General features: G+C 49.5%; 1 protein-coding gene across 1 annotated transcript; it reads left to right on the top strand.

Annotated features, from left to right (window-relative positions):
* Positions 1-8,457: 8,457 nt before the first annotated feature.
* On the top strand, positions 8,458-21,105 carry LOC309967790 (butyrophilin subfamily 1 member A1-like; the record flags this gene model as incomplete). The annotated part of the gene is given in 10 exon segments (XM_082848645.1): positions 8,458-8,586; positions 11,156-11,503; positions 13,819-14,100; positions 14,216-14,416; positions 14,685-14,705; positions 14,799-14,825; positions 15,904-15,930; positions 20,012-20,038; positions 20,449-20,747; positions 20,749-21,105. Coding segments are annotated over 10 exon segments (1,674 nt in total). The 5' UTR covers positions 8,458-8,501.
* Between the last annotated feature and the right edge of the window lie 636 nt (positions 21,106-21,741).

Genomic DNA, 21,741 nt, shown 5'->3' with positions numbered 1-21,741 from the left:
TAAATGCCCACTGAACCAGTGAGTGTAGGGAGTGTGTCCTATAACCTTTTAGTACAGATGCCAGGAGAGGTGAAAGGGGAGGGGGCAGGTGGAGGAGGAAAGCTTTTGATTTGGGGGAAATGGCAGAGCCAAGGCTGGGCCTTTTGCAAAGTCAGGATGTACGTGTGTGTGTGTGTGTGTGTGTGTGTGTGTGTGTGTGTGTGCGCGCATGCACACGCAGGTTAGTGAGGAGGGGTCCATGAAGGGGGAGATCCTCACCTTCTCAGGCTTCAGGGAGCAATGCGATTGGGGAGCGTCGTGGGATAGACGAGTGAGTGGCGACTGGGTTGGATGGAGATGCTGTCGTCCCAGCACTGTCCTGTGGGAATTCAGTTTTGTTCTTAAAACGAACACTATTTTATAAAAAATAAATAAATAAAATAAAAATAATAGATAAAATGAATAAGAGCTAACTCTTCAGTAAGTCAGTAAATATTTGAATTAAGTGCCCCCACCCCAGGACACTCCCTGGTGTCCCTTCCTGTACTAACTACCCTTTAGCAAGGCAGGGAACCCATTTGACTTCTGCCACCACAGACGCATTTGCCTGTGCTTTAACTTCGTATATCAGGGATCCTGTAGCGTGCAGTCTTTTGTGTCTGGTTTCCTGTGTCCCGGTCCACTTTTCTAAGATTCCTTGTCTGCTTCTCCATTCCTTCCCTCAGTGTCTCCACCCGGGAAGCGCTCTGCCAGTCCACTCCGCTGGCCACAAGGGGGCAGCAGAACCCAGTGGAATCTGGGCTGACCCAGCGGGGCAACGCTTCTCTTGGCCCCTGGGCTCCTCCCACCCAGGTAGCACCTTCTTCCTGGGCTGCCTCCCAGGCAGCTGCTGCAGGTGGTTCTGCTGCTTCCCTCTCTGACACCTGCTGCTTTAGAGAGGATTTCTGGACTGGAAGTTTGGAGCTTGGGTCTCCAACCTCTTTGGATCACCTGCTCCTTCTGGTAATATATTTTGAACATGCAGCTATCAAATACACACAAATGTTGTACAGATTATAAAAACAAACACAAGTAACACATGGAAAGAGATAAAACTAAAGCATTTATAACAGAACTTTGAATATTTCTTCTGCCTCCCCTCCTGCCCCCAGATCCCTGGAGCACCCCTGGGGCTGGTTCACCCCTACCTGGTGGCCCCTGGTTAGAGCTCAGCTGAGCTTTTTTGGGGGGTGGGGTGGAGCCTGTGGATTTGACACACAAAGGTCTGACCCTGGGCAGGTCCCCTCATATTGTTGAACCTCTATTTCCCAGCTGTAAAATGAGCAAAGTTAAACTTTCCTCTGAGGATTATAATAAAGTATGTAACGTTCAGAGTAAAATGGCACTGGGTGAACAGTGTGCCTGAGTAGTTGGTGACACTCATTAGAGAGCAGGGCCCAGCCTCAGGGCTTCAGCCTGCAGCTCAGCCTGTGGAGACAAGTCTCCTGACATGAAGGAACAGGGCGGGCATCCTGGGGGCTGCTGGAATCGGCCTCTGAGGGTTGGTCAGGGCCTCTCCTGCCTTTACTGCCAGGTCTCTCTCCTCTGATTCTCTCAGGGACAGAGGCCAAAGCGCCAGAACTCCAGGCCTTTCCTGTACGTTGGCGCTCAAATCCCTCCGAGCAAGACTTGCCTGATTAACTCTTGACTGTGGGTGGGCCTGACTTATGGGATTGAGAGACTGAGTAAATACTTCCCAGGTTGCTGAGTGGGTCACCCATGTGGGCAGTACAGTAACTTTCTCTGCAAAATTCACTGACATCTCAGTGACTAGGGAACGTGCTTGAGACACTCTGGGCAGATGTGTTCATTCAGGTGTCCTGTCCCAGATGTGCCAGGGCTGAATGCCAGGGGGATCCTACGCCTTCCTTCTTTCCCCTTCCTCCCTCCCTCCCTCCCTCCCTCCCTTCCTTCCTTCCTTCCTTCCTTCCTTCCTCCCTTCCTTCCTCTTTCCTTTCTTATACTATCTTTGTGTTTCCTTTCCTTTTAATCTCTTATTATCTTTTGTTTATTCATTAATGTAATAAAATTTATTACATTTTCCATAAGAATGTCTTTCTCCCCAGTCTCCCTCCTTTACCTTTATACATCTCAGGGCTCGGGCGGGAGTGACGCGTCTTCATGTCCCCAGGAATCTCAGACTTTGGAAGCAGAGTAGATTGTCTACTCAGAGGGTGGTGTGGTAGGTGCTATGGTCCAGGTGGGTTCTGCAGCCAACCTCTGGGTGGACCCGGGCAGCACCCACTCTTGGGAATGAGTAAGGGGCCTAAGGAAGTCTGTGAGCCACCTTTGGTTGGATATTTCAGTTTTGGAGATGACAGCCTATTCTGGGAGGGGCTGTCCTTCCTCAGCAGAGGGGCAGAAGTGCAGGTTCAGAGGAAGGTCATGGCCCCAATTGTGCCCTTGGGGCTCTGCTCAGCAGGCTTCCAGGGCAGAGCTTAGCCCACCAGCCAGGGCCATCGTTGTTAGAGAAGGAGGGAAACACTTTAATGTTGAAATAAAATCATTGCCTGGTGTGTGTGTGTGTGTGTGTGTGCGCGCTCCTATTTTTTAAAAAAATAAGTATCAAAGGAGTTGTTTAAACTTTTCCTACAGTGTAAATTAATCCAGTGAACACTTCAACTTAACAGTGTCAAGTAAAATAAGCTGTACCAGATTGCATGTTTAAGAAAAAAGGGGATTAATTCTTTCCATCCACTATGACATTTTTAAATTAATTTTTATTGGAGCATATTTACTTTACAATGTTGTGTTAGTTTCTTGCTGTACAGCAAAGTGAATCAGTCATCTGTATACATATATCCACTCCTTTTTAGACTTTCTTCCCATTTAGGTCACCACAGAGCAATGAGTAGAGTTCCCTGTGCTGTACAGTAGGTTCTCATTAGTTATCTATTTTGAACATAGTAGTGTATATATGTCAGTCCCCATCTCCCAGGTCATCTCACCCCGACTTCCTTTCTTGGTAACTATAAATTTGTTCTCTACATCTGTGACTCTATTTCTGCTTTGCAAATAAGTTCATCTCTACCATTTTTCTAGATTCTACATATAAGTGATATTATACGATATTTGTTTTTCTCTTTCTGACTTACTTCACTCTGTATGACAATCTCTAGGTCCATCCACGTCTCTGCAAATGGCACTATTTCATTCCTTTTTATGGCTGAGTAATATTCCATTGTATACATGTACCACATCTTCTTTATCCATTTGTCTGTTGATGGACACTTAGGTTGCTTCCATGTCTTGGCTATTGTAAATAGTGCTGCAATGAACATTGGGGTACATGTATCCTTTCGGATTATGTTTTTCTCCAGATATGTGCCTAGGAGTGGGATTGCTGGATCATACAGTAATTCTATTTTTAGTTTTTTAAGGAACCTCCATACTGTTCTCCATAGTGGCTGTACCAATTTACATTTCCACCAACCGTGTAAGAAGGTTGCCTTTTCTCCACACCCTCTCCAGCATTTATTGTTTGTAGATTTTTTGATGATGGCCATTCTGAGCAGTGTGAGGTGATACCTCATTGTAGTTCTTTTTTTTTTTTTGCGGTACACGGGCCTCTCACTGTTGTGGCCTCTTCTGTTGCGGAGCACAGGCTCCGGACGCGCAGGCTCAGCGGCCATGGCTCACGGGCCCAGCCGCTCCACGGCATGTGGGATCCTCCTGGACTGGGGCACGAACCCGTGTCCCCTGCATTGGCAGGCCGACTTTCAATCACTGCGCCACCAGGGAAGCCCCCTCATTGTAGTTTTGATCTGCATTTCTCTAATAATTAGTGACGTTGAGCAGCTTTTCATGTGCTTCTTGGCCATCTGTATGTCTTCTTTAGAGAAATGTCTATTTAGGTCTTCCACCCATTTTTTGATTGGGTTGTTTGTTTTTTTGTTATTGAGCTGCATGAGCTGCTTGTAAATTTTGGAGATCAATCCCTTGTCAGTTGCTTCATTTGTAAATAGTTTCTCCCATTCTGAGGGCTGTCTTTTCATCTTGTTTATGGTTTCCTTTGCTGTGCAAAAGCTTTTAAGTTTCTTTAGGTCCCATTTGTTTATTTTTGTTTTTATTTTCATTACTCTAGGCAGTGGGTTGAAAAAGATCTTGCTGTGATTTATGCACTGTAACATTTTAAGAATCACAGTTCATTTTACATCACCATTGCTTTATGGCTTAGGTGTTTATCTGAAACTCTTTTGAAAGCACTTGAAGCGAATTAAAGATAAGAGGTACTATGTGGCTGTTACAGAAGAAAGTAAACTATTAACCCACTAGCATTAGGATAATTTATACCTTGAGAAAGAAAAATCATCTGTGGCTAGGGAGCAGCCTTTCTCGTTAAAGCGGCTGGAACATGACCCTGATGTCTGGGAGAGGGCAGTGAAGTATGTTGTTTGATATCCATCTTGCCAGTGTGTTCCAGTGTCCTTCCAGTGTGCTTCCAGAAAATCTTCCCTGTACTTTGTCATCCCTACTGCTCTTCCCCTCCCAGTATGGAATCAAAGGGCTGGCATTCAGGGTGAGATAAGCTTTCCGGCCAGATCATCTTGTGGCATTGCGGAGTCCAAGGTCCCTTTTTGCTCCTGCTTCCTGTGGAGTTGTGTGTGGAGCAGGGGGCTGAGCTGGGCGGGGTTTGAGGGCTGGAGGTGGTGGGTGGGGCAGCCTCCCTGCATCTCTAGCCCTCCCTCCTCTGTGAGGGGCCTGGACTAAGTGTCCTCAGTGGCAGGGCTCTTATCTTACTTCATGTCTGTGTGCATGTGTGAAAATGATGTGGCGTAAATTCGATTTGTGTGACTCAGTTCCTGGCACTTAGTAGGTATTCAGTAAAATTTCGTTTTCATAAAATTCCTCTAATGTTTCTCAGGCCTTGAAAAATCTCCTTGTGGGGAAAGGATTGGTGGAGGTAGTGGGGGGTGAAGTTTAGGCAGACCCGGAGGCTAATATTTGTTCTCATCTAATTAGGTACTTTTGTGTTAATGTGGATTTTCCAAATACTCCCGAGTGTAAGTAGATATTAGCAAAGATGGCATTTTGTGGGATGCCAAAGGGGGCTGTGTTTGGGTATATCCAGAAGTTCTGGGTAACAGCTCATGCCAGACTTCGGGCAGAAACCAAGCATCCCAGGCATCAGCGGGTCGGTCAGTCCTTGTTCCATGAAGGTAAATATAACAGGCCGTTCAGAACAACCCAGAGTGAACGCAGGTTGAGAGAGATTTGCTGGGTGTGTGGTTGTCAGTCTGAGATTTGATTTCCTCGACTGTAGAATGAGGATAATAATGACAACCGCCAGGCGGAAGTGAGGTGTGAGAGACATTAGGAAAGTCACTTTACTGTGAACCCCCCACACTGGGCAGGCTTAGGAAGCATCAGAAGTGGTTGAAGCTGATGGTTCTGGCCAGGGCTGTACTCAGTGATGCGTTTATTTCTGGGGTAGATAAGAAAAAAGAGGGGCAGATGGTGTGGCTCTTGCATCTGTCCAGGGGCTGACTTTCAGGGTTAACGGTCTTTGTGTTTCTGTGGACTAAAATGTTTTCTGAAAATGGGCGAGGCTGAGTAGCCCATGCGCTGCTGAAGAGACTCCTGAAAATGTGCTCAAGTAATGTTTATTGAGTGTTTACTACGTGCTGGACAGGTGAACAGGACACACAGTGGCTCCTCTCCTGGATTCCCCAGACATTCCTCACCTGAGCACAGGTCAGGGCTGTGGAGGAGACAGGGTGCAACCAAAACCCCAGAAGCATGTGTGTGGGGCCCACAATGGGGATCGGGAAGTCAGCAAAGGGTCCCCCGAGCAAAGTCATTTTAGGTGAGAGCTGGACGTGAGGAGGTTGGGGGAGGAGGGGGCGGGCAGGAGCATCCAGTGGCTGGTGAGGAGGTCCTCGGCTGGGAAGGCTCGGGGAACTGGAGGATCTCACCTGAGGCCAGTAAGGGAGCACCTGGGAGAACCAGGGATGAGGTCAGAGAGGACGTTGGAGGCCTGGGAGCCACAGAGGAGAGGTTAAGCGGGGAGGTCCCTTGAGGGGTGAGCCAGAGAGTTGACAAGAGACGATGTGAGAGGATCATGACCTTGGAAGGCAAATGAACTGGAGGAGGCGAGGCTGGAGGTGGGGTGGGGGTGGGGACACCCACGAGGAGACCACTGCCTGAGGCAGCTGAAAATGAGGGTGGCTTGGAAGTCGGTGCTGGCCGTCGACGTGAATTCGTGAAAAATCTTGAACTTTTTGGAAGTAGACTGGGTGGGAGAGTGGGGTATGAAGAATGCCTCTCAAGTTTCTGGCAGAGAAAACTGGGGGAACACAGGTGTCCTTTACTCAGTAAGCAAACTGCAGGTGAGGGAGGGGCAGGAGAGGAATTGCCAGTCTCCCTGGTTTTTCTTTGGAGACCAGCCTTTCCTGGTGTTCACTGCAGCCTGTCAGGGAGGGGTCTGAATGGCTGTACCCAGGCCATGGGTGATATAAAGCCTTAACAAGCCTTAGGGCACTGTCCATTCAGCATGGGCAGGGCCAGGGTCCTGGAGCTGGTGGTTGTGGAAGCTCCTGAGGCTGCCAGGTTGTGGGGAGCTCCTGGGTCATCTGTTGGGGAAGAAGAGAAAACAGCCACACTGGGGGCTGTGTTCCGGTGCAGTTTACCAGCTGACGTTGATCGTCTCAGCAGTGAGCCCCTGGGGCACACAGACCAGGCAGGGGGCCAGCTAGTACTCTTGGCTGTGCCACACACATAGTCCCCACTGCCGAGGTTAGGAGCCAACCCAGAGTGCAGCACTTGTCCAAATTACGGTTACCGAGTCTGTGAGTCTATCTGTCCCGCTCAGGGTGGTTTCAGCTTACTTGTATCTACTCTCTTTTGCTGCTCTGATCATGCTGTTTCCTTTGTGATCGCTGGGTGACTGTCCAGAGGACAGGGCAGAGTCTGCTGGGATTGCTTTTTCCAAGTTTCACTTTCAAATAGTGGAAGGAACCAGAGAAAGGTGGACTTAGCTGTCCGGGATCGTTTCAGCGGGGTCCCCATGGTCCCCGTTTCAGCGGGGACACCCCTGTGCCAGGCTCTGCTGCTTCTCCACTCTGCTGGGAGCCGCCTGCCCCTCAGACGTGAGGAACTCAGATTTCGATCTGGAATTAGGGTTTGGGGCTCAGAGTGACTAACTTCAGGTGCAAATTTTGAGGGCAGATTTGGGGTCTGCTGGGGTCCCTGAACCTTCTCACGCTGCTGAGTTGAGAGACGCTTCAGAAGCCCCCGCCTTTCCAGGCAGGTAGGTTGGTTTCGAAGACACCTGTGGGCCAAGAAGAGGAAGCAGGGAGCAGCTGGCTGTGAGGAAGAGGATGAGAAGGAGGTGGGGCTGGGGGCAGGGATGGGTGGCGCTGGATGACAGTGTGGTTCTAGGAAGACCCAGGACAACTGCGGTGAGGGGTGTACCTTCCTTCCTTCATTTTAATCTCGTATCTCTGGCACTTAGTAGTAATAGGCCCCGTTCTAATTACATGTAGTGACTCTAGAAATATAAATTCCTGGGATTCTCATGAAAACTTTGGGCTCTAGATGCTGTTAATATGCACATTTTGTAGATGAGGAAACAGGCAGAGAAGGTTGAGAAACTTGGTTAAGGTCGTCACACAGACAGTGCCCCAGCTTTCGGGGACTCAGCAGTCGGCCCTAAGAATCTGTCCTTCCCAGGACCCTAAGCTGCCTCGTCCCCCACCCTGAACACTAAGTCATTTCTCGGACCAGGACTCATTTATCTCCTCGGCTGCTCTGTTTCCACTGGGATCTTCTACCCCAATGCAGAAATCTTCTTCAAAGGCAGTGAGGGTGAGGATTAACCTGTAAGTGGGGATTGGCTGGGCACCTGGGTGCAGGGCCATGTCCTTGGTCCCTCTCAGGAAAGGGCTGGGTGGGATTGAAGTTCAGGTCAACTAAACAAGCAACAGAGGCAGCACAGGGTACCTGTGACGGACCCACAGTCTCCTTGAGGAGGACGTAGTGTGTCTCTGGGGCTTCTCAGTGATTCCTGGTCACTCTGGGGGGGCACAGAAGGACACCAAGTGAGAACTGGCCTGTCCTTCGTGGTGAGGGGCCTGAGTCTGGGTCTCTGTCCCGGGGCATCACCGGTGGTTGTGAATAATGGGGAGATGGAGGACGTTTCCACCACAGGGCCCCTGGTGCTGAGAAAGGAAGCGCCTGGTTTTCTGGGCAGAGTGGGTTGTGCTGCAGGTGCCATTGGGGTGGGAAGGGAAGGACTGTGTTTTTCCCAAGCAAAGCTAGTGGTTGTCTAGCCCCACAGAGGCTTGCTACAGGGGTGGGAAGCTCCAGATCCAGGGCTTTCTTGGTGTCAGGGTTGTGGGAGGCCACCACCTCACCAGCATAGTGATCCAGCAGGGGGCTCTGCTCCTGGGGGGACTGTTGCTGGCCCTGAGCCCTGCCTCCCCTCTGGGGCCCCAGAGCTCCGGGCCGGCCCTGCCTCCTGCCCTGTGTCCCCAGCTGACGCCATGGGAGATCTCTCCAGCTGCTGTGCGCTCTGCCCCCTCACCTCCCTGCTCCTTCTCATCCAGCTGCCCAGTGGGGGGTCCGCAGGTGAGTGTGCCCCACCCCTCGTCCTGTGTCCTCGTGGGTGAGTGGATCCCCGGGAGCTGGGCTGGTTCAGCTCCACCAACCGTCCGGAGTGGGTTGCTATTTGAGGAGTCCCTTCTCTAGAAAAATCATGATGCTTCCCCAACCAGTAATTGTTATTAAATATTTAACAAGAGTCTCTAAACCATAAAATAAGGATAAAGGACCTCGACATTTGTTCAGTTACGAACTTATGATGTTTTAAAACATCAACTGTCAAAAATATGACCATACTTTTCCAGTTAACTTTTTTTTGGGGGGTGGGGCACACCGGCCCCTCACTGTTGTGGCCTCCCCCATTGCGGGGCACAGGCTCCGGACGCGCAGGCTCAGTGGCCATGGCTCACAGGCCCAGCCGCTCCGTGGCACGTGGGATCCTCCCGGACCGGGGCACGAACCCACGTCCCCTGCATCGGCAGGCGGACTCTCAACCACTGCGCCACCAGGGAAGCCCTCCACTTAACTTTTGTTTCCCAGCTTTATTGGTATTGAAGTTCTTATTCATCCATTACTTCACTTCATTCTATATATATTTATAAGGTGTCGACTACGTGTTAGGTACTATACTTGAATAAAATAGAGAGAATCCCTGTCTTTTTAGAGCTTACACTCTAGCAGGAGGCCATGAATAATAAATGCAAGAAACAGCTATATTAGACAGCTTGTTAAAAGAGATGAGAAGAGGACTTCCCTGGTGGCGCAGTGGTTAAGAACCCGCCGGCCAATGCAGGGGACACGGGTTTAATCCCTGGTCCGGGAAGATCCCACATGCCGCGGAGCAACTCGGCCTGTGCACCACAAATACTGAGCCTGCGCTCTGGAGCCCGCGAGTCATAACTACTGAAGCCCCTGCGCCTAGAGCCCGTGCTCCGCAGCAAGAGAAGCCACCACAATGAGAAGCCCCTGCACATCAATGAAGAGTAGCCCCCACTCGCCGCAACTAGAGAAAGCCTGTGCTTAGCAACAAAGACCCAACGCAGCCAAAAATAAACCAAAAAAAAAAAAAAAAGAGAGATGAGAAGAGGGGGGTAGTGAAGCCGTGTGCTGGGGTGGGGGGGAGTCAGGGGTGTGGAGGTGGGAAGCGGGCAGCAGCGTGTTCAGTGAGGTGTTCAGTGAAGACAAGGAGATGAGAGCAAAGAGCTGGAGGAGGGTGTGAGCCTGTGAGGGGTCCCTTGGAAGGATGGTTTCTGCAGGAAAGAACAGCCCGTGAAAAGCTGCCCGTGTGCCTGGGATGTTCAAGGGACTGTGGAGGAAGTGTTGGCTGGAACAGTGTGAGCGAGAGGGAGAGATGCAGGAGTTGGGGTCAGAGAGGCCCTGGGGGTCATCCCCACCGGGCCTGTGGTCCACAGGCGCGGGGGGGGGGGGTGGTGACGAGAAGCCATGGCAAGGCTTTGAGCAGAGTAAGGACATGGTTTCCAGGTTGAAGAGTCGCAGACACAGGACTGGGGAGAGGAAGACACAGGGAGGGAGTCTACTGTCATCCTCCAGGTGAGGGACAAGTGTGACTCAGACCAAGTCTGAGCAGCTCAGGAGTGAGAAGTGGTTCTTCGGAGATCCAGCGGGGCTGTGCTGCAGAAGGGTCATGTCGTGGCCCATCCACAACGCCTCAGAAGGCCAATGGCTCTGAGAAGATATCGGTGGGGTGAATATGGGCTCCTGCGGGCGACGAGAGTAAAGGCAGGTTTTTAATGAAAATAGCATTTGCGTCTAGTTTTTAGTGCACTTGTAGTTCAGTTGAGGAGAAAGTCATGAGCACAAATAATTAAGTTAGGGGAGGCAGTGGGGATGTTTCTGGGTGTGGCTGAGTGATCAAGGAGTTCTGTCCTAGGCCACAGGTATTCTCTTTCGTCAGGGTTCAGTCCTGCCCAAGAGGGGCCAGGATAGAGCTATCGTTCTCAAAGTAAGGTCCCTGGAACATAAGTTTCAGCATCTCGGGGAATTCTTTTTTTTTTTTTTTTTGCCTCTCCCGTTGCGGAGCACAGGCTCCGGACGTGCAGGCTCAGCGGCCATGGCTCACTGGCCCAGTCACTCCTCGGTATGTGGGATCTTCCCGGACTGGAGCACGAACCCGTGTCCCCTGCATCGCCAGGTGGACTCTCAACCACTGCGCCACCAGGGAAGCCCTCGGGGAATTCTTTAGAAATGCAGATCCTTGGGCCCACCCAGACCTACTGAATCAGAAGCTCAGGGCAGGGGTGAGGGGGCAGCACTGTGTTTTATAAGCCCTCTTGCTGATTTTGCTGCATGCTGAAGGTTGCCAACCACTGACTTAGAGTTTTCCATGAAAGAGTGTGAAAACAGCAGTACAGATGGATGAAGGATTCTCTGTGACATCACTTCTGGGTCATAAAATTGTGATCAGGATGTCTTGCGGAGATTCAGAATCATCACAGCTCAATCCCTCAGGTCATGATGGCTCATGTTATCCAACACCTGTCCCCAGCCTGCCCGGGCCTTCCCACCAGACTGTGTGTGTTTCCTGCCCTCACTCTGTGTCTCTCTTCCTTTCTCACTCCTATGTCTGTGTCCACAGAGGGGTTCTTCGTGACTGGCCCCTTGGATCCCATCGTGGCAGTGCTGGGTGGAGACACCGTGCTGCCGTGTCGTGTGTTCCCACCCATAAGTGCAGAAGACATGGAGCTGAGGTGGTTCCGCTCCAAGTCTTCAGAAGCCGTGTTCATCTATCAAAACCGAGTCGAGCAGAATGAGGGGCAGATGGCTCGTTACGCAGGGCGGACCTCGCTGGTGAGCGACTTCCTTGCCCAGGGGGAGGCTGCCGTACGCATCCAGAGGGTCCAGGTTTCAGACAATGGGCTGTACACCTGCTTCTTCAGAAAGGGAGGCTTCTACAAAGAGGCGAGTTTGGAGCTGAAGGTGGCAGGTTGGTGACTTGAGTTATGTTTTTGACCTGGAATACTGGAGCTGGGAGGAACTTCAGGGACCATGTGAATCAGCCCCTCATTTTACAGATGAACAGGAGGCTCACCCACTCATTCCGTTATTCAGTGCAAATGTATCGAAAGCCTACTCTGTGCCACATCCTATTTTGGGCACCTGGGATACATCAGTGAACCAAACAATGTTGCCTGCTCTGTGGAGTTTATATTCTAGAGGCAATCCATAAATACTAGATAAATAGGTTTTAGTGCTTTTCTATGTATGGGAAGATGCAAGAACCTGGGTTCATTAAATTTTTTTTCCCTGAGATATCTCTAACTATCTAAGGGGCTTGTTTTTCCAAAGTACAGAGTGCCTTATCCTATTTTTTGGTCCTGAATTCCTTTCGGGGTGTACTGTCAGTGAGTGGCTACAGTGCTAATGACTTGATCCTTGTAGAATTGCGTGGTGGGCAACATTCTTTGTTTTACATGTGTCATCTGTTGCCATGATAATGCTGTGTAACAAACAGCCACAAAAATCACAGTGGCGTATAACAATGACCATGTATTTAATTCAGGCATGGAGGGAGTACAGCGAATCTGGACTATATTTGACTAATCTTACCTGTGATTATTTATACATCTTTGGTGGTGTTGGGGAAATACAACTAAAAACAAAATCTCCCAAACCAGAAATTGTCTTCACAAAGTTAGTAGAGAAAGAATACAGTTTTATTACTGCATGGGCATTAAACCAGAGTGTGATACACATCACAGGCAATCTACTAAGAGATCGCAAAGACAGAGAGAAAGCGCCCCCTTTTATAAAGTCAAGCAGATACGACCCATACATACATGTTTTCAAGGTAAACAGTAACTAATCCTCAGGTCAGAGGACTTGATAGCACCATCTGTCACATAGTTCACCCTCAATTTTCCTGGTAATTGAGGTGACTATGTTAGCTAACTGGCTTTATCCAGAGGAAAAACAAATTCTTATGCCTTTATGACAGAAGGTGGTTTTACAGCTTGGAGTTCAGTGTCCACTGAAGTCTGCCTCCTACCCTTCCACAGGGAAGGCGAAAGTTGGGTGCTGTCTCCCTTAACATTTATATTTCAAAGAGATGTTTCCCAGGTCCTAGAGAAAGGCATTCATGGTTTCCAAAGCTGGCAAGAGGCCTATCTAGTTTTCAAAAAGGATTTATATACATTTCAAAGTGGAGGGGGTGACTTCCCTGGCGGTCCAGAGGTTAGGACTCCGCCCTTCAAATGGAGGGGCTGCGGGTTCAATCCTGGGTCGGTGAACTAGGATCCCACGTGCCGTGTGGCGTGTAGCCAAAAAATTAAAAATCGACAAAAAAAAAAAAATAGGAAGTGGGGAAAAATACCTACAATTACAGTTTTTCTAAAGCAAGTGTTCTAAGAAAAAGGATGGGAGGGGAATTTCTTCCTTTATTTTCAACGCAGAGAATGACGCCTCTTAATTTTAATTCTTATTTGTCCTTACAGTCGGCTGAGGAGGCCACCATAAGGACCTTTGCTGGGTTTTTTCAGCTGGGTGTTGGTTGATCTAGGAAAGCTTCAGCTGAAAAGGCTGCACCAGACCAAACATGGCCTCCCTGTGGCAGAGGGTAGCCCAATGGCACGAGGATGTTAGAACCCCTGCTTGAGTCACATGGCCTAGTCTCTCACTGGCTAGTTGAGTCACCTGACCCGGCCCAGAGGCAGAGTGTGAAGGCATCAAAAAGTGTGTGGCTGAGGGCCAGCTGGATATAAAGAGGGAGTGATGATTTGGGAATCTTTTACAATCAATGTATCACGGGGCAAAATCACGTGTTCAGTTCTGGAATTTTAAGTTTGAAGTGTATGTGAGGAGTCCTGGTGGAAATAACCCATTGGATGTGGATGTATGGAAGGGGAGTTCAGGGGACAGGGTTGTCATCTGATCTAATTTTGGTGGTGATTTTCAAAGAGAGGCAGTGTGTGTGGAAGCCGATGCCCTGGGAGAGTGTGTGAGGTGAGGAGAGTCGAGGATAAGGCTGGGACCTGGGACCACATTCCTCCTGTTTCCACTGGGTGACAGCCCTTGCACCTGCATGACTGGGGAGAAGAGCCCCAGCGCTCTGAGCCCCCGGAGGTCCCCACACCCCTTCCTTGTGTTCCCCGTGGCAGAGCGGCTGCCTTTCTCCCTGCAGGGAACAGCCTCCCCCAGAGCCCCAGATTGCAAGGCTCCCACTGGAGTTGTGCGCACGTAGGCACTGCTGGGGTCCCCAGGACCCAGGCGGCCCCCCTGGGCTCTACATCTTGCCTCCCACAGGTGTGGGCTCTGCCCCTCAGGTGCGCATCACAGGGCCCGAGGAGGATGGGGTCCGTGTGGTGTGCACGGCCTCAGGGTGGTTCCCGAAGCCCCAGGTGCAGTGGAGAGACCTCACCGGAGAGAAGTTCCCGGCGTTCTCCGAGGCCCACAGCCAGGACGCTGAAGGGCTGTTCAGCGTGGAAGTGGCTCTGGTGGTGAGAGACAGCTCTGCAGGGAACGTGACATGCTCCGTCCTCAACACTGTCCTGGGCCAGGAGAAGGCCATGGCCATTTTCATCCCAGGTCAGCGCTGCTCCCTGCATCCCGCGGGGCTGGGGGAGCGGGCCGGGCGTTCTTGAGTGTCCTGGGCTTGGGTGTCTTGGTGGTGGCCCTGACAGGGCCTCTGCCCGGGCCGCAGAGCCCTTCTTTCCCCAGGCCTCTCCCTGGAAGCTGGCTTTCTTAGTGAGCCTGACTGTGCTGATGGCCCTGCTCCTTGGGGCTGGATATTACACCTGTAGAGAACATTTCAGGAAGTTGCTGGTGATGCAAGAAAAGGAGAATCTGCGCCTGGAGAAGGAGCAGGAGTGGCGGACGAAGGAGGAGGTGCTGAAGGACACAGGTAAGGCAGGACAGTGGCCAGGGCTGGAGAGCATGGCAGCCACACTGAGATGGATGACCGACCACAGGGCCTTCCTGAGTGCAGGGCTCCAGGGAAATCCGGGCCCAGGGCAGGTGGCTGGGGAGACCCAGGGTGGATGGCTGGAGCCAGGGAGGCCCCGATGGGTCTGGGGCTAGAACCTCCTCCAGGTTACACACAGAGAGGTGGTATTTTGTGGACGCTTTTTCTTAGGGATGGGAGCTCATGCTTCTTCTGCACTCTCTTTCAGATGAACTCCGGACAGAACTCGGTAAGTTCTGCTTTTCCCCCAAGCTCTCTGCGTCCCCGTCAGAGGAGACATTCTGCTTCTTATTTCACCTGCTTCCTGTGTGTTGCCTTTCAGGCTGGAGGAAATCCGCTTACCTGGCTGGTGAGTGACTCTCCTGATGTCCTTGGGTTTCCTGTGCTCCTGTGACAAGGCATCCCTCTCCTTGCTTCTGTCCAGACACAGCCGTGTGGACCCCCTCCCTGGGGTGGAAGTGGAGGCTGCTGGGAGGCAGAACCCAGCTGCAAGGGCTCTCCCAGATCTGGGCCGCTGATTCCCACCCAGTGCTTGGGAGCCTGGGTGTGACGGTGACCCCAGGGTCCATCATGCACCCTGCGTCTTATTCCAGCCTTGACTGACCCACCATATTGATAGTTTTCTAGCCTTGAATGCCCCTGGTTTTCAGACAGTACCTGGAAGCAAAAGTCATGTGCTCTGAGATTGCATCAAAGGAGCTATCCAGATCAGCGAGGTGATTCAGTTTAGGAGTGTGACCTCCTGTCTCCACCCCAAAACAGCATCCAAAGAGGGTCTGTTCCCCCTAGTTTCTTTGGGTGATGATCAAAAAGTTATGGGGGCATAGCTGGGCTGACCATGCGTGGGAATGTGATGGGAAGGGCTGTCAATGCCCCAGAATAGTGATGTTTATCTCTAGAAATATTTCATCTGAGAAACATTAGCCACTTTTACCCCAGAACTCAGCTCACATTCCTGTCCTTAAATAGTTCGCATTTCAAGTTATTTCCCAAATATATCTTTGCCAGAAAAAAACTGAATATGATGATGCTTTCTTACAATTATTGAATAATTTATATTGTTTCCCTAAAATGTTTTCACACATAGTAGGAAACATTTTGATCCTTAGCGGCAAAAGTCAATGTAAGTAGAATAAGAATTTTTGAGGTTTTTGAGGCACAGAACAGCTAAGTGACTTGCCAAACATCACATAGGAGCAGCGGGACAGTGGTGTAAGCCGGCCTGTAATGCAGGGCTCCTGACCTGTGGTCCAGGGAAATTCCCACAACACCTGCTGTCTGCACATAGCAGGGGGTCACCTCCCCTCCAGCCTCTCCACAACCGTAGTTAGTCTCACCTGCAGAGCAGAGGGGAGGCACGGGCCAGGGGATTCACAGCGAGCAGGCTCGTTCTGGCTGAGGTCTCACCAGGGTGTGTTCCCTTTCAGCCTGGAGGAAGGCCCAGCTGTATGCAGGTAAGTGGCTCTGAGTTCCTGTAGCCTCCCCTCCCCAACCTGGACTCTTCCCTCTTCTCCATCAGGGGACACATGAGGGTGCGGTTGGTGTCCCTGGTCTCCTTGTCACTTCTGTAGCCTCTATCCAGAGACCGCAGGGACTCCTTGGAACACAGATCTGCCTTCATTCCGGCCTGTCCTCTGCTGCAGGGTGCTGTCAGGGTTAGCAACGCCCTCCCCAAACACCTGGCCCAACTGGAACTGCTCACTGGTGCAGTGACCACGGAGAGGTCAGTTGTGAGGAGGGACAGCAGCAGGGAACGACTGTGTGGATCACGAATCGCTCACCTCTGGAAGATTTCAGAGATCATGCTTGCCTGCTTAGGACTCAGGTCTTCCCAAGGGGGCCCTTGGTTCTTGATCCCTCTTGCTCCAAAATTCCTACCCCTTTTGGCTCTAGTTTTGGTTTTCCCGCTTCTTCCTGGTCCTCTGGGATACTGGTCTTCTCTCTGCTTCCTCTGACTCCCTGTCCAGGCTCAGTTTCTTCCTCCAAGCCTCCTTGGTTGCTGAGGAATGAGTTGCTCTAGAGCAGGTGTTCTGGATCTGGGGTCCAGAACTTCTGGGATGTTGATGGACTCCTGGGGTGAGGGTCTGTGAAAGATCTGAAATTATATGAAAAATCCTGTGTATATGTTTGTGTAATAGGAACAAAAATGTAACAACCATTATGTCTCCTTTTCGGAGAACTCTGTGTTCACTGATAGGCTCATTCCTGGTTAGGTTTATTAGGGGCAATGTGTGAAGAAACATAGAGGAGTCACGATTCTTTCCCAGAGAATGGGTGTGGAGCAAATCAAGGAAGACAAGACCAGAAGGAGGAAGAGAGGAGGAGATGAGGAGGAAGTAGTGTGTCTGAGATTTGTCTTATAGAGATTGGGGTTGCCTGTAGTGGTGGAAGAGAGACCACAAGGCACAACCATGGTGGTTTGAGTTGGGGAGCACACAGAGGGTGTGCAAGTTATTTGGGTGCACGAAGTGTAATCAACTCCTTGATACCACTTTGAGAAATTTCAGTCAAGACACATTTATTTTTAAGCCATTTTGAGGTAACCCTCTAGTTGAGTTTGCCTCTGATAATGAGACCATCGCAATCTTCCCGTAGTGGTCAGGACAGGAGTGTGGTATGGGGCATCCTAGTGCAATGTAAGGTTGTCCCAAGGACCCTTTAGCTTTGGGGTGAGTTAAAGATCTATACCCTCAAAGCCTGTGTAACACGCCCTTTCCCTGCTTGGAATGTTTTTGTTTACAGTCAGGAGTATAGATCATGAGAGACAGAGAGGGGTAAACCAAGGGGTGAAGAAAGCATGAGGACTGAGGGTCTCGTCTTAGGGATTCTTACCGATTCTCCCTGGGATTTCTATGTTAAACAGGAGGCTCAGATCGTCCTCTTTTACCATCTCCCCTTACCTGCTAGATTAAAGAGCATGTGCGTTAATGTATATCTTGTAAACCCTTCTATTTTGTAAGGACAAATCCCATTACACTAGAATCAACATTTTCATATTAGCAGGTTCATAGTGTGAGGTGAACAAATGTTTGATCTCTTTTTATTCATAAAACTGGCAAAACAATTTGTAATTTAATGATTTGCTGTGGAAATTAAGTGAAGAATAGCATCACACTCGATACATTGTGGAGTCTCACAATTAAATGCCAACTCTCTTTTCTCCTCCTCCCCCTTCTTCTTGTTAATCTCTATCACTTGTGATACAGAAATTTATAGCTGGGTGTCAACTAGTGTCTTGGTGAAGAACAAGTAAGTTAAAGTTCATTTTTTTTCTCAAAGGGTCACATGGGTCAGGCCAGTTTTTCTGATCTTATTTCCATCAATCAAATGAACAGAGACGGAAATGCCAATTTCTGCGTGAACCTGTATTACGTGGGGATGGTAGTCACAAATTTGCACCCCAAATGTGCATGGAAATGTCATTTACATACTTCTACAAATGTTCTGATCTTGTTCCCGAGTCTTCACCCTGTTGGAGGCAACAGCTCTCCCAGTGCAGACATTTCAGGGTCCCATGACTCATATAGGTTCTGCTTTGGTTGGCGGCGAGCTTCCTTTCTTCTTCCCAAAAGGGAGTATGGAGGTTGGAAGAGATTATGTGGCCTTGGATCAGTGGAGGAAGGGGTCCCTCTGCTCTCCCTTAGTCATATCAGGCCATCATCCTGGGGGGACTAGCCTGACCTGGTCCTTAAGATCCTTGGTCTGGGGTCAGCTGAGGAGCGGCAGGTCCTGTCTAGCTATTTAGGCACTGTTGTTTCCCGCCTACCCTTGACCCCATCCCAAGGTTCTTAATACATCCATAAAGTTCCCTTTACCACAACATATTTACACATTTTGGGGTTTAGAACATGGACATCTTTGGGGGCCTCTCACTGAGGTTCTCCTGGAAGCTTACAACCTCTCTGGGCAACTAGAGGGGGAAGCAGATGACTACTCCTAGTATTTTGGGTTCTCCCTCACATATAAGGATGTTTTTGCTTCACTAACCCTGCGAAAAGGGGGAAGAGAATTCATTAGTGTCTTTCCTCTTACTGAATGTGTGTCTTTCTCACTTTGAACATCTGTCTCCCTTCCTTGAAAGCTTTCCGTTGCCTCCTAACTGGGCAAGATTTCTCTGATGCTGTATCCCGAATTCTCTCCACTAATGGTTTAGAGTCAACTTTCGAGTTCAGTTAAGCCAAGTTGTATTCTCTCTACTGCTGGCTTAGAGGTAACCTGCACGTTCAGCTCAATTAATTCTTTTTTTTTAAAAATTATGCCATATTTTACTTCATAAAAATAAAATACTTCCCTCATCAAAACACCATAATACAACAACAAAATACAAACAAACAAAAATGGCAAAAAGGAAGAATACTTGCCCTGGATGTGACATACAAAGGCTTAAAATGCTAAATAGAGAAAGACCTAGTGTAAGTCAGTATAAAATTCCCCCCCCACTGGAACTGGCACAAACATGCAATTCATAAAAGAAGAAATTCCAAATCAATAAACACATGAACAAACATATATCTTCACTACCTATCAAAAGATGGGATGAAAAGGTAGTTTTATAACTGACGAAAGGAAATAATTAAGTACAACATTCTAGAGGGAAACTTGACATTCCATGTCATAAGCTCTGCTTTTTGTTTTTTATTTTTATTGGGGTATAGTTGTTTTCCAATGTTGTGTTAGTTTCTACTGTAGCTCAATTAACTCTTTTTTTTTAAAGTAATTAATTTATTTTTGGTTGTGTTGGTTCTTGGTCTCTGTGTGCAGGCTTTAGTTGCAGTGAGCAGGTGCTACTCTTCCTTTTTGTGTGCGGGCTTCTCATTGCGGTGCCTTCTCTTGTTGCGGAGCACAGGCTCTAGGTGCATGGGCTTTGTTAGTTGTGGAACGTGGGCTCAGTAGTTGTGGCTCGCGGGCTCAGTAGTTGTGACTCGCGGGTTCTAGAGCGCAGGCTCAGTAGTTGTGGTGCACAGGCTTAGTTGCTTCGCGGCATGTGGGATCTTCCTGGACCAGGGCTCGAACCTGTGTCCCCTGCATTGGCAGGCAGGTTCTTAACCACTGTGCCACCAGGGAAGCCCCTCGATTAATTCTTTATAATTACATGAAAGCCTTGGAAATTTTGATATCCCCAATTCTTTCTCCAGAAAACCTAGTTTTCAGGATGGATGAGTGGCTAGGGACTTCAGAAAGCTTCATTTTATAGTGAAATCTGGTGAAATATCAATTTATGTTCAAATTGATATCAGGCCTCTCAATCCTTCAGTATTAAGGTCTATGGCTTAGCCTTCAAGGGAGGCTGAAGCATGATGGTTGTGTGTGTGTGTGTGTGTGTGTGTGTGTGTGTGTGTGTGAGAGAGAGAGAGAGAGAGAGAGAGAGAGAGAGGGAGAGAGAGAGAGAGAGAAAAGAAATACATGCATCAGTTGAAAGTTTCCAAAACATTTTCCTTTATAACTCTCACATCAGTATGCTTCCGAAGACTAAGCACTGACCCTGATATGTAGTCTCTGCAAACCCCTGATATGAAACGTGTGGTTCTCTTGTAGACTGGCGGAAGGAGAAGTTCCAGGCCTGTGAGTGACTTCGTGTTCTTTCTGGATGTTCCTCCTGCTGCCCCCGTGGCCTCTCCTTCAGTTCTCAGTGGTGATGTGGATCCTGGCACCATCAGTGGTGGGGGTGCGTTGTGGTGCTGATAGTCGCATAGGTGGGGCTGGTGGGTGTGACTGATATTGGATGCTAAATAGATATTTTTCAGTCTTTGAAGTCCAGGCTGGTCCTCAGGGCCCTGTGACATATGTAACTCTGAAATTAGTCTTGTGGATCCTTTTCCTGTTTGGAAGGCTGTGAACTTGAGTCACAAGTTTCTAATCTAGGGGGGCTTAGCCTTCTCCCCATGCAGCTGAGAGTCCAGCTTCGGGGGTGGTTGTGTGCTCTTATTATGGGGCAGGGGAAGGCCTTGCATGATAGCCAACTTTCTCTGCAGGGCCTGTCACTCTGGATCCAGGATCTGCCCATTCAAACCTTGTCGTCTCTCATGAAAACACGACTGTGGCCTGGAAGGACACCAGTGGGAGCTCAGAAGACACCTGCAGCGTTTTGGGCTTTGAGAGCATCACATCAGGGTGCTGTTACTGGGAGGTGGAGATCAGGGATGGAGACCGAAGCGAGTGGGCTCTGGGGGTCTGTAGGGAAGATGTGGACAGGAACGGCTGGTATGCAGAATCCCCAGATAAGGGGTTCTGGGTTGTGAGGAAGTATAAAAGTGGATATTGTGCCCGTACCTCTGACTTGGCTAACCCTCAGACAGGTTCCCCACAGGGTAGGGGTGTTCCTGGACCATGAGGAAGGGGATGTCTCCTTCTACAACATGACTGATGGCTCCCACATTTTCTCCTTCCCTCGGGCTTCCTTCTTTGGGACCATCCTTCCATATTTCATGATCAAGTCAGGAGATGTGTCCCTGACCATCTGTTCCAAGGAGGGATGGTCTGAGGGGCACCCTGTGCCCCATAACAGTTCTTTTCTGGAGGAGCCTGTGAGCCTCCCAGGGGAGGGGTTCAGCTCAGGCTCTGCTGCTAATGCTCCCCCAGTGGCTGAGACTCCATTACTCCCCTGCAAACCGGAGGCTGTGTCCCCATAGGGCTCGTCACTGTCCTGGACCCCTCGCTGTGGGTCTTCATGGAGCTGCAGACCCCATGTTACAGAGGCCTCTGCGTGAGTCCTGGATGGCTGGGAGTCTTGCCCTGTTGCTGTGGAGGCAGACTCCTGGGTGTAAGGTTATGAGAACCATCAGTTCTTGCCTTGTGCTCAGGGAGCAGATTATAAAAGCTGACTCTGAGCGTGTTTCGGGGTAGCCTGAATTTTACTCTGGGAAGTTGTTTTTCTTTCGGTAATGAAAAATATTTCATGAGGGTTTTATACTGTTTGGATGTGATAGGTTGAATTACTCTGCAGAATAAAGTGGTGTTTACTGTATCCAATTTGAGTTTGTGCAGAAGAACCCAGGGGCTGATGGTTGGTCCCCAGATCTGTTTTGGGGGAACTTTACTATTAAGCCATAAAATGTGGTCATCCAAAAATTTCCAGGGAAATGGGTGGCAGATGGACTTCTAAGAAGTCTAGTATTTTATGTATTTCATATTCTGTGATGGATAAAACACACCCATTTTTCCAAACGTCAGTAAATTTCTGTTACCTGTGAAAAACTTGTGTTGTGTTCATTTAAGGAATTAAGGAGAAGGATCTGGGTTTTTCATTTCTGTCAACAGCAGATGGA

The sequence above is a fragment of the Leucopleurus acutus genome (genome assembly GCF_964270905.1).
Source record: "Leucopleurus acutus genome assembly, chromosome: 10".
Lineage (NCBI taxonomy): Eukaryota > Metazoa > Chordata > Mammalia > Artiodactyla > Delphinidae > Leucopleurus > Leucopleurus acutus.
Note: the sequence above shows the minus strand (reverse complement) of the source record. Positions and strands in the feature narration are given on the sequence as shown.